This window comes from Sceloporus undulatus, chromosome 6, assembly GCF_019175285.1.
Source record: "Sceloporus undulatus isolate JIND9_A2432 ecotype Alabama chromosome 6, SceUnd_v1.1, whole genome shotgun sequence".
Lineage (NCBI taxonomy): Eukaryota > Metazoa > Chordata > Lepidosauria > Squamata > Phrynosomatidae > Sceloporus > Sceloporus undulatus.
In genome coordinates this window covers 110865352-110877383 of record NC_056527.1, presented here as the reverse complement: position 1 = coordinate 110877383, position 12032 = coordinate 110865352, and the positions used below count along the sequence as shown (strand labels likewise).

Below are 12032 nucleotides of genomic sequence, written 5' to 3'. Positions count from 1 at the left end.
GTTATGGTTGATGTGTGACTTCAAGTTGTTTCCAACTTATTGCAACCCTATCATGGGGTTTTCTTGGCACATTTTTTTCAAAGGGAGTTTGCCATTGCCAGTGGGTTTCATGGCCGAGTGGGAATTCAAACCCTGATCTCCAGAATCAAATCAATACACCATGCTAGCTACTAGCACCTAATAGAAACTGTCTTGCTTGTACCTATGAGAAAACCAATAAAGAACAATGACGTCAATGTCTCTGTTTTGCCACTGGGTGGCAGTGTGAATGTGTGCATGCGCATGTGCATGTGCCTTCAAGTTGCCTGTTGACTTATGGTGACCCCATGAATTTGATTGGGATTTCTTAGGTAAGGAATACTCAGAGGTGGTTTGCCAGTTCCTTCCTCTGAAATATAGCCCACAACACCTGATAATCATTGGCAGTCTACCCACCCAAGTACTAACCAGGGCTGACCTCTGCTTAGCTTCCAAGATCAGATGGGATCTGGTGCCTTTAAGGTATTTAGTGTGATTACATGATGTCTATATATACACAGAACTAGGGAAGGGAAAGCACATAGAACACCTAGGAATTTTGTTGGGAAAAGCAATTTACATTGGACCTCCGAGGGTATATCGGGTAGAACCAAAGGAGAACGAAGCACACAGGCATGGCACATCTCCCTACTTAATACTGATGAGAATTTGCTGAAAGGAGAGTTTACCAGTATATTCCTAGCTATTCCTGAAAGGGAGGGGTGATCAATTTAAATATTTCATACTGTGAAGAGTGATGCTGGATCACTCTTCAGAAAGGCATGTTGGATGGAAGGTACTGGAAGTTGTTAAACCTTTCCAAGGTTAAGTGGAGAGAATTAGGAGACAGGAAAATGGTGGAGAATATGGCAGAACCCCTGGTTTGTAGACCATGGTGGTGGTGGGAATGGTGATTTCCTCCTAGTACATTCCTCATAGTTGGAATCCTAAAATTTTGCTGTCTGCTTTTGTAGTGAACAAAGAAGTAAATATGGATTAAAAACATGTCACAAAATAAAATGTTAGGAAACATTTTTGAGAGCCTTTAATTTGTTCATGCACAAAGTATCCTTATATGCTGCTTAAACACAATGGAGCCTAAAAGGCAGGGATTTAGTAATAAATTGCTTTAAAAAAACAACAACTCTTTTGTTGTTTTTAATAGTAGCAGTAATAGTAATGGAAGCAGAAATATATGCCAGCTGTGTACAGAGCACCATTTTGAAGAACATATTATTATTTACTATCTAGTTGACTTCACTTTATGGTAATTTTATGAATAAGAGACTTCTAAGAGCCCCTAGTCAGCCATTGTCCTGATCAGGTTTTGCAAACTCAGAGCAGCCTTGTCTTTTAAAAAATTATTATTTAATCAATCCATGCGTAGTATGATTTTTCCTTTCTTTCCTTTCTAAGCATTTTACTAAGCATTAAAGGTGAGACCCTGGCCCAATGAGATTACCATCTACACTTTGATTTGGGAGGGAGAAATAACACCAAAGGGGGAGGCCAGAGAATGGAAAGGTTATCACTAAAGAGAAAGGAAGGGTTACATGGGAAGTGTGTAAGGAAAGCCATTACAGATGCTTACACAATGCCTGCTATATAAATGACTGTTCAGGGGCTAGGCAGGATAGCATGGACTAAACATGATGTTGTGGCCTTGGTGCTCAGCCAGATCGGTCCCTGGATCAGTAGGGACAGGTGGGTGTCTGTCCCTGTGCTGACTCAGGACCAGTGAGTGCTCCTTACTTTGCCATGCCATTGCTTGTACTCAGAAGCCCTCCATCACCATGCCTGATGTGGAAATAGGGCACCTACTTGTACCCACATGGCCAGACACCCGATTTCCATGATAGATACAGTGACAGGGGGCTTCTGAGTATGAGCAATGGCACAGCAAGGTAAGGAAGGCCAGGGGCTGTGTAAACAGCTGGGATTTGCAGTGGAGTATTCAGGAATCTCTCCAGCAAATGAAGGATTTAATTTTCTCAGTATATCAGCTGTTTACCCTGGGATCAGGCCAGATCTTCCAGATCCATGTCTGGTATGGCACTTTTGGGCCTAATCTTGCCCTGTGGTTTTGACCTGCATTGTCTGAACTAGACAACATGAGGCTGGTTGGAACCCATGCCATTTGGCCCATGCAGATAGTCTCTCTTGCTCCATAGGGATTGGGGTACTAAAGGACAAAAAGCAAGGATGCACACAAGTCTGGACAGGAAGAGCAATGTGATCTAGACATCATGTTGCTGTTTCTTCTTCTTTGGTCAAATGGTGGTCATGATCTGGCTTTCATCGTAGTGAACAGGCCACCCTCCTTCACAGCCAATGACGATATACCTTGGAGAGGTGCTCTCTTTGTACTCACAAGGCGGGCGGGTCGAACCCCCCCTGAGGGTGCAAGTGGTGACCCTGAAGTGTCGCCGGCTACGCCTGAGGTCTCCCAAGGCCACTCCTCCTTCAGCACATACGGCCCGGATCTGCCTTTTGGAGCCGTGGATAAAAGTGTTGACTTCCTTGCATTCAGGTTTGGTCAGGCCTCGACTGCCCATGAGGGTGTCGCAGTATCGGCCGTGGAAGCTGCTCCTCGGTTCATCCCGGTGTTGGTTCAGGAATTTCTCGTAGCGAGGGTTGTTGCCGCTCAATGAATTAGGTAACAAGTCAGCCACCAGCAAGATAAGAAGAAGACCACAGACTCCTTTGGAAGTCCTCATATTGTCCAGCACCTTTGAAGAAAAAAATGAAGAGCATGGTGTCAATGCTCACCTTTAACCACAAGGAGGCAATGTAGTTATCTGGCAATGTAGTTAACAAGTCTACATCACAGAGCCAAATGTTTTGTGACCAGATCTTCCTACTGTTTTATCTTTAACAAAAAAGCAACCACAGAAACGGCTTGCTGTTTGCTTTCTTGCTCCATTCTTGACTCATACCTATCTGACAGGCAGAAATGTGAAATCAAAAAACACTGTGGGTCCAGCTTGACAAATATCAGAAACAGTGTTTTTATTCCTATTACATAATATCTGTAAATCAAATAGTACAGTGTAAAGAGAACAACCTGATAGAAAATTGCACTAAATGTCCATGTGGCAGAGGACTCAGAGATAGTGCTCTGCCTGAACTCTTTGCAGTGGTCTAAAGCTGTGTACTACTATTCTGCTTTTTCACTCTTTAGGAATGAAAAACAATTGGGTGTGGCATGGAAAAGGAATCCAAGAACCACTCTATATGAAAATGGGAAGGAGTAAAGCAGCAAGTCTCCTAGAGATTATAAGAACAAGCAGCAGGAACAAGGCAACAGAGAAAAGGGAGGTAACAGGGAACCCACCTTTTCCAGGGAAGACAATCTTTTGCTCAGGATCCTGGCAGATCAAGCTGAGATCTGATAGTTCTCTTTTGCTTTTGAACCAATGAAAAGTCAGTTTAAAAGTTTCATCACCACTCACCAGGCAGAAATCCCTGGATTGTCCCAAATAGGATTTACTATAAAGCTGCTTTTATAGAAAAAGGAAGGGCCTCTTACTGCTCCATGAAATGACTTGAATATGAAGACGTCACCTTTGATCTCTCTCTGTGTTTGTGTGTTCATTCAACATGTAATACATCCAACATTTTAGAAAAGGAACATATATCATCAAAGTACTCATAAAGCATGTTGTAGTTGGTGTGTGGTTTGTTATACTAAATTAGTCTTTTATCAGTGATTCCCAAACTCTTTGTACTGCATTTGAAGAAGTGGGTTTATATCCACGAAAGCTCATGAGAAAATAAAAACCAGTTAGTCTTGTTTCGTTTTCGTTTTCTTTTTCTCATTTCTTTTTCTTTTTCTTTCCTTCTCCCCTTTCCTTCCTTTCTTTTTATGCTGCAAGAGACTAACACATCTTCATATTTGAAAATTCCCAAATGCTAGTTGTCCAGGTCTTTTGGACTTCAGCTCCCAGAAGCCTCAGCAGCCTTGGCCAACAATCAGGAATTCTGGAAGGTAAAGTCCAAAACACCTGGAAGACCAAGGTTTGTGAAGCACTGGCTTATACAGATTTTATAGGCACATTTTTAGGGTGCCATGTTTACTGATCTTCTTTAATAAGTTGTTAAGTCCCCCCACAAAAAAAAAAAAAATTGTGACTTGCATTCTCGTTTGTCAGCTGCCTGAAATTTAATAATCGAGAAATCCTTGATGCATATGCTAAACAAATAGAAAGAAAAACAGGCAGAAAAGCCCTCTATCTCTCTGTACTCATCTGGTGAATTCTTCCCTATTACATGATGAAGTCTTCTTCTCTCCGCTCTTTAGCACTTTGGTAATGTTTCCGGAAATTTGGCCTGTCTACACATGTGTCTCAATTGAAGTCAGTTGGTGGTTTGGCTGCGCAAACAGGTGAGGATTACAACACAATTGTAGAAGTAAGCCAGTGTGGCCTGCTTGCCCAAGATGAAATATCCGGAAACTGGGAGAAGAACCAGAGAGATTGGGACATCTCCTGTTTTTTTTTTTAAGGTTTCTTCCAACTGGAACTTAAGTCTATCAGAGACATCACAGACATACAACTTCTAAGAAACCTTAATTGTTTTTTATGTTCAAAAGCACTCCCTTGGATTAGGTCCCTTTTGATGGTATTTTGACCCAAACAGATAAAATTGGCCAACCATTCTAGATAGCCAGCCAACACAAGTGTGCAAACAACTACTTTCCTGATGGTACTCCAGATAGACCCCAAATGCAAACCATCTGAGTTTTTGATCTTGGTCAGAATATGAGAGCCAGTGTGGTGTAATGGTTTAAGAATTGGACTAAGACTCTGGAGATTAGGGTTTGAATCCCAGCCTGGGCATGGATACCTATCAGGTAACCTTGGGCATGGATACCTATCAGGTAACTCTCAGAGAATGGCAAAGGCAAATGCCCTCTGAAGAAAGTTGCCAAGAAAACCCTATGATAGGTTCGCCTTAGAGTTGCCGTACATTAGAAATGATTTGAAGGCACACAACAACAGGATAGGTTTTCTTTAAAGCTAGCGGCTCTCAAGAAATTAGGTTCTGGTGGTCTTCCATGTGATTACTAGAAAGGGAGACTGAAGACTTTATTCATTGCATGAAGCTTTTTTTGTTTTAAGACTGCCCGCTCACTAACATGATATAGATCAGTAGCTCCCTGCCAGAAATGTTGCCACATGCAAGGTTACTAAAATCAGGAAGGCACTGCAAGTTCTTCATACAACCACAGACCCACCGCTTCTCACAGGTAAGTGGTATATAACAGGGACCCTGGAAGAAGGAAGAAAGAAGGTTGGCCCATCTCGGTTCTTGAGCTCTGTCAACAGCAGCATCCATTCTTCTTGAAGGAAGCCAAAAGGAAAGGATTTTTTCTTTGAAAATTGGGTGAGTTTAGAATCCTGGACCATGTCTACTTGCTAATGAAGCTACACTAAAAAGCATGTAGGGAGTAGGAGAATAGAATGAATGCAGCTTTTTTTGGTACTTGTCATTGTTGCTAATTGCCATCAAGTTTACTTCGATCTACGGCAACCCCATGAATGAGAGGCCTCCAAGGCTGCATCTGCACTGCAGAAATAATGCAATTTGATATTTTTTTTGTTTTTTTTTATTTATATACCGCTATTCCAAAGATCATAGCGGTGAACAGCAAGTAAGCTAATTAGCAAGTAAGCTAATTTGCCCCCAACAGTCTGGGTACTCATTTTAGCGACCTCGGAAGGATGCAAGCCTGAGTCGAGCTTGGGCCCTTTTGCTGGTCTTGAACTCGCAAACCTTGTGGCTGCAGTACAGGCATTTAGCCACTGCGCCACCAGGGCTCCTTTTACTTTAACTTTACTTTAGTAACTTTACTTTACTTTAACTGCTATGGCTCAATCCTACATAATGCTGGGATTTGTAGTTTTGTGAGATATTTACCCTTCTCTTTGGAGAGCTCAGGTTTTACCACAAACTACAATAATAATAATAATAATAATTATTATTATTATTATTATTATTTGTATACCGCCCTATGGCAAACCAATCCGGGCGGTTGACAACAGTAAAATATAAAATATAACAATTAAAAACACTTTATCCCTCCCCCCCTTAAGACAGTATTAAACAGTATAACATATTAAAAACACAATATCAAAGCATAAAAACAACAATTAAAAACTAAAAACCCTGATATAACTATAAATCCCAGAATTCCATACCATTGACCCATGACAGTTAAAGCGGTGTCAAACTGCATTATTTTTGCAGTGCAGATAGAGCCCAAGACACCTTGTGGTCAATAGCCCTGTTGAGGTCTTGCAGACTCAGGGCTGTGCTCCTTTGAGTGAGTCTATCCATCTATAATATGGTCTTCTTCTCCTCCAGTGACCTTCTACCTTGACAAGTAGTATGGTGTTTTCTAGTGAGTCATATCTTCTCATGATATGTCCAAAGCATGACATTCTCAGTTTAGTCACCTTGACTTCTAGGGGATGTTCAGGCTTGATTTGTTTGATCAAACTTTGATCTGATTGATTTGTTGTTCTTTATTTAGAAAAATATATTTATTTCTCAGAATTTCTCAGGTGCATTCATTAATAATATTTACAAGTGACTGAGTGTTGTAGCTATTGAGGAAAATCAGCCAGTCAAAGAGAAAAACAATTGGTGGGTTTCAAGAAGGGAGGGAAATAAGATTTTTAAAATATGTTTCTATCAGTGTCTTAAAAATGTATTTGTGAAGTTATTGGAAATGTTTGATGAGATGAATCCTGCACTGAAGAAAATCTACACTGTTCAGGACTTATTCTGCACCACAAAAAATGACACATTTTTCTTTGCACAGAAAAGAGCATCTTCTGGGCAGAAAATGATATGGCTTCCTCTGTAGAAAATGCCATTTTTTGCACTTTCTATCAATTTCACACAGACTGAGTTTTGAACTACAACATTTTCTGTCTATAATTTTTTTTGTGTGTGAAGATATATCACTTTATGTATGGAAAATTAGTGTTTCCTGGAGAGAAAGTGCTGTTTTCTGGGCAAATAAAAATAATACAAAATTACTTCATATATGAATTTTGTAAAGAATAAGTCCTGAAGTGCAGCTTGACTTCAAAAACAACACAGTTTCAAAGACTAATTTCTATAATTACTTGTTCTTTACTTTGCTAATGAAATCAACAAAGGCCCAGGACAGACTGCTCCAAAAGGGTGGACTGGCAGTGGCTTGTTCCCCTCCGGAGGGACGCCGCAACAACCAAACTGCTTGGTGTCCCTTTGCCCCAAAAAGAACCCGGAAAAACCAGGTACTTTTGGGGCCACTGGGTGCATGTCACGAGTGCTGCGCATCACTTACATCAAGATGGCGGTGCCCATGTGGATGGGACGCCACCATTAGGCTGCTGCCGTGCTGTGCTAGGGTTAGGGACCGTGCGGTTGCTGTGTGGACCCTAACCCTAGCATCGGCAGCAGCATGGTGCTTCGGGACCATCTGTCCCGGGCCAAAGATTTGCATCCTTAGTCTAGAAGAAAATATATGATTGAGAAGGAGAGGAAAGATGACTTTGGAAAGTAAAGGAAGGTGCAGTAGCTCATGCAGAAAGAGTAATGTTGCTCTGGGAGTATAAGTCTTACTTATTTTGCTCCCACATGGAAGACTGAATGGTTCTAAACTTTTTGCCCTGTTGGGTGAGATTAAGAAAGGTCTTGTACATTTGTCAATTTGTCATTTTGTCTCGCCCTATTTTGTGCAAAACTCCCAATATTTCTGCAATATGTTGGGTTTTTTTTTTAAATGTAAAATAAGTTTCTTTCTAAAAATAAAGGCAAAATGAGTTTCCTTCTAGAAACTCTGTAACAAACTAATATTTCACCATCAGTCATGAAATGCAACCCCCCCTAAAAAAACAAACCCAAACCTCATAGCATCCAGTCTTTTTCTCCAACGTCTGAAGACAGCGTCTCCCAGTGGGGATGAGTAGAACTGCATGTAGTCTTGACACCTCTCAGTAGGCAATGAATTGGTCTGCATTGTAGTTATGATCAAGGGTGAGTGAGGGTCTAGATTAATTCGTATTGTGTGAGATTACATTGATCTCCTTCCAGACCTTTTAAAGTTCTTTACCTCCAGTTTGTCCAGGATAGCCAATCCTGAACTAAATGAACCAGTACTCTGACTCTGTACAAGGGAGTAACTTAATATATAGATGTGTAAAGTAAGTAAGTGGGTAGCATCCTGTGTTTTATAGAACTAAGTATATCAGTTGCTTCTTAAATAATGATGGTTTAAAAGTTTTACTTTATTTATATCCACCCTTTCTTTCCATGAGTCAAAGAAGGCACACCTGGCTCATCTTCCTTCCATTTTATCATTGGAACAGGCTCATGAAGTAGAACAAGCAAAGAGAGAGATTGGCCACCCAAGGTATTTTATGGCCTATAGTTTGGATTTCCTAAATTCCAGTCCAATATTCTACCCACAACACTGCCTTTATTGCTCCAGAAAGCCCCATGGTTTCTCCCATTTCTACTTTATTCTGGCCTTAGACCAGCCACCTTGGTAGATACTAGAACTTACATTTCCAAGGTTTTCTTACCACAGCCTCACATTTCTTGCCTTTGCAGGTACGCATTTGGTACCCAAAGGGCCAGTTATGTCCTCACAGGGCTCTCGTCCTCAAGTGTGTCTTCTCCTGGCTTTCCTTGTGGCCACTGCTCTGTTCCCGTGGAGTGAATGCTCCTCTTACAGTGACTTCCTGAAAAGGCACTTGAACAACCCTAAGTCTGACTACCAGAATGACCAAACGTACTGCAACCTGATGATGCGTCAAAGGAACCTAAACTGTCAGCGGGGAAACACCTTCATCCATGCTAGTGAACAGCAGCTGACCTCCATCTGCAATTCCAGAGGGAAAGTCCTGGATGGGAACCAGACCAGTAAAACTCTCTTCCCCATCACCATCTGCACCCTGAGGAAGGGCCCCAGGAGGCTCTTCTGTAGATACAAAGGGGAGTCTAAAATCAGGAAGATCCGGGTCACCTGTGAGAAAGGCCTTCCTGTCCATTATATTGCCCATACTTAATCCTGGAGGTAAATGTGAAGCTAGAAGAGATGGGTGTGCTGATGTTATCCCACCTTCCCTTCACTCTTTCTCCAGATGTGCTTCTTTCTCACACAGAGCTTGTTGCATTTCAGTAGTAGCTGCTTTCTCCAGCTCAGAGTACAACTTTGGTGGCTTATGATGTGTCCTTTTTGATGTATGTCTTGCTGAATGCAGATGCTAGTTTAGTGTTAAAATGATAGTGCCAATGGCTTTTTAGAATTAAAAAAATATGTCTGTTTAACCCAGCATGCAGTTTCCTGGCCAGTTTCTGTTACACAATAAACCCAGCTATTAACAACCCACTTCATTTTTCTTTAATAATAATAATAATTAATTTATTTCTAGCCTGCCCAATCATGAAGAATCTGGGCGGGTTACAACAATAAAATACAACAAATTACAATAGAGTTAAAAAATCAAAGCCTAGACCTACCCCTACCCCCCCCCCAATTCCCAGTACTAAAACAGAATTAAACAATGATAATATATTAAAACATTAAAAACATTAAAAACATTGAACAACCAAAAAATAGGCAGAAACATTGGCGGGGGAAAATAGACAGATGAGGGGACAAATATCTATATCTGGGGAGGGTAACTAAGTTGGAAAGGCCTGCCAAAAGAGATCCGTCTTGAGTGCTTTCTTGAAAGCTGCCAGAGTGGAAATGTGACGGATCTCCTCCGGCAGATCGTTCCATAGTTTAGGAGCAGTAGTAGAGAAGGCCCTCTGGGAGACAGATGTTAGCCTAGATTTTTTTGGCTGTAGTAGATTTCTTCCAGAGGACCTTTGTGTGTGGGACGGACAATAGGGAAGAAGGTGTTCCCTCAAGTACTCTGGGCCCAAGCCATTTAGGGCTTGTACTTTCTTTGCTTGTACTTTGCTGCCACCATGTGTGCCTTGTGAATTATGGCACACTTTTCTCTCTTCTACAGATGGAAAGAATATTTGAAAATATTTTAAAGACAGTAAACAAACAAACAAAAAGTTTGGGTTTTTCCTGTATGTCAGGAAATCTTGATGGGAAGAATTTGGGATTGTTAAGCATCTTTGCTGGCCAAAGCTTATTCTGCCCAAAAGCCGCACATGGTCCCTTTGCACACAAAGCAGCATTTTCTGTACAGGAATCTGCTTCATCAGCACAGAAAATAATATTTTCTACATAGAAATATTTTATGGACAGAAAGTCTGCTTTATGTGCAAACAACCACACACAAACTTTGCACAGAATAAGTCTGAGATTGCAAATAGGCGTCAAAAACTGTGTGGTTTACAAAGATCCTTGGAGCCAGAAAAAACTTGTGAAAGTTACTTGTTGCTTCCTTTGAGAATAAAAGGAGTGAAAAATCTTACCTCTGTTCACTATGAAACATATTAAAATTGATGCTGGTCTTGTTCAAAAACTTCAACATTCAGATTAATGGTGCATTACTGATGGTCAGAATGGCCCCCTGGTCTAATCTATGACATCCCTCCCAATTTACACACCCCACCATGATACTATATTGATAGCCGCCATGACCTGCCTGGATGTCATCTGTACAGACAGCTGCTGATTTCCCTTGACTCCCTGCTGCCAATCACCTGTCTTCCTTCTAGTCAAGCCTTTTGCTGCTGATTTCGTCTGGGTCAGGAGTTTCCAATGAATGCCCTGACATCTGGTCTCAGAGGGATCTATGACTCCTGCTCTTTGAACACTAGTGTTGGTGGTGTTGGCAAATGCAAAAGTGCAACTTTCAACTGCTGAGATGGTGGAGGAGGCAGGGTATGTGTTAGGGATATAAACCATTTTTCACATTTCCTTCATTATCCTTGATGGGATGTCCCAATGTGAACACACTGAGATTTGTTCTTGTTGGGTGGCCTCAAGTCATTTCTGACATATGGTGACCCTATCTTGGGGTTTTCTTGGCAAGATTGATCAGAGGAGGTTTTCTGTTGTCTTCCTCTGAGGCTTAGAGAGTGTGACTTGCCCAAGGTCACCCAGTCTGGTCTCCAGAGTTATAATCCAATATTCAAACCACTACACCATGCTGGCTCTCTACACACTGAGATACCTTATCAAAAACCAAATGGTCAGCTTCTGAGAGATTCCAGTTTCTTTTTCTGTGGCAATAGTGAAAAATGTTTAGTGAAAACCATTGTACAAAACATCATTTTGTGCAAAATTTTGTGTTTGATGCAAAGAGTAATATTTTTTGTAAAAAGCACCATATGTTCAGCAGAGCACTACCACCATTTACACAAAACTAGGTGCTGTGGCCATGCTGACTGGGCATGATTCAAGTCATACCTTTACTTCCCATTCTCCCCAGAGCACAGGTAGCACTCTTTTCCCCATTAGACCAAGTAGAGTCTCCAGACACTGAAGCTAGTCATTGTGGAATATTAACATTCAGTTAGGCTGCATCTGCACTGCAGAATTAATGCAGTTTGACACTGTTTTAATTGCCATCATGGCTTTGCCAACTGCCAATACTATTGAAGTCTGGGAATTTTAGCTTATTTTTTGCACCAGAGCTGTCTGATAGAGAAGGCTAAATATATCACAGAACTACAAATCCTAGAAATTCAATAGCATTGTGCCATGGCAGTGAAAGTGTTATCAAACTGCATTAATACTGCAGTGCAGATGCAGTCTTAGTAAAAGTGTTTCCTTCTGTTGTGAGGTATATTGGAAGCCAGTGCAGTTCAGATTTCCTGATAAAGAGGAGGAGCGTAAGTTTGTGATTATTCATCACAAATGCTAAAATTCTCTGAAGGAAAGCTATATTTTCTGTTCCAGGAAATTGATTCCTGGACATTATTTCCTCTCAAGTATTTGAAAAAATGCTCAGTTGACTCGGGGTACATCACACTGTAGAAATAATGCAGTTTGACACCACTTTAAAAGCTGTAGTGCCATCATATGGAATCCTGAGGCTTGTAGT

General features: G+C 41.1%; 1 protein-coding gene across 2 annotated transcripts; it reads right to left on the bottom strand.

Annotated features, from left to right (window-relative positions):
• Positions 1-1416: 1416 nt before the first annotated feature.
• Positions 1417-8743, bottom strand: LOC121932520 (angiogenin-like). Of its 2 annotated transcripts, none has more exons than XM_042471186.1 (2): positions 8579-8743; positions 1417-2747 (listed from the first exon to the last, which is right to left on the bottom strand). In XM_042471186.1, the coding sequence occupies exon 2, from the start codon at positions 2733-2735 to the stop codon at positions 2289-2291; it is 447 nt and encodes a 148-aa protein (XP_042327120.1). In that variant the 5' UTR covers positions 2736-2747; positions 8579-8743; the 3' UTR covers positions 1417-2288. The 2 variants fall into 2 exon arrangements, with proteins under 2 accessions (XP_042327120.1, XP_042327119.1); XM_042471185.1 differs by lacking the exon at positions 8579-8743 and adding an exon at positions 3353-3523.
• Between the last annotated feature and the right edge of the window lie 3289 nt (positions 8744-12032).

Bases quoted from the DNA above. Each gene is read 5' to 3' on its own strand.
- LOC121932520 (XM_042471186.1), bottom strand. From the start codon at position 2,735: ATGAGGACTTCCAAAGGAGTCTGTGGTCTTCTTCTTATCTTGCTGGTG.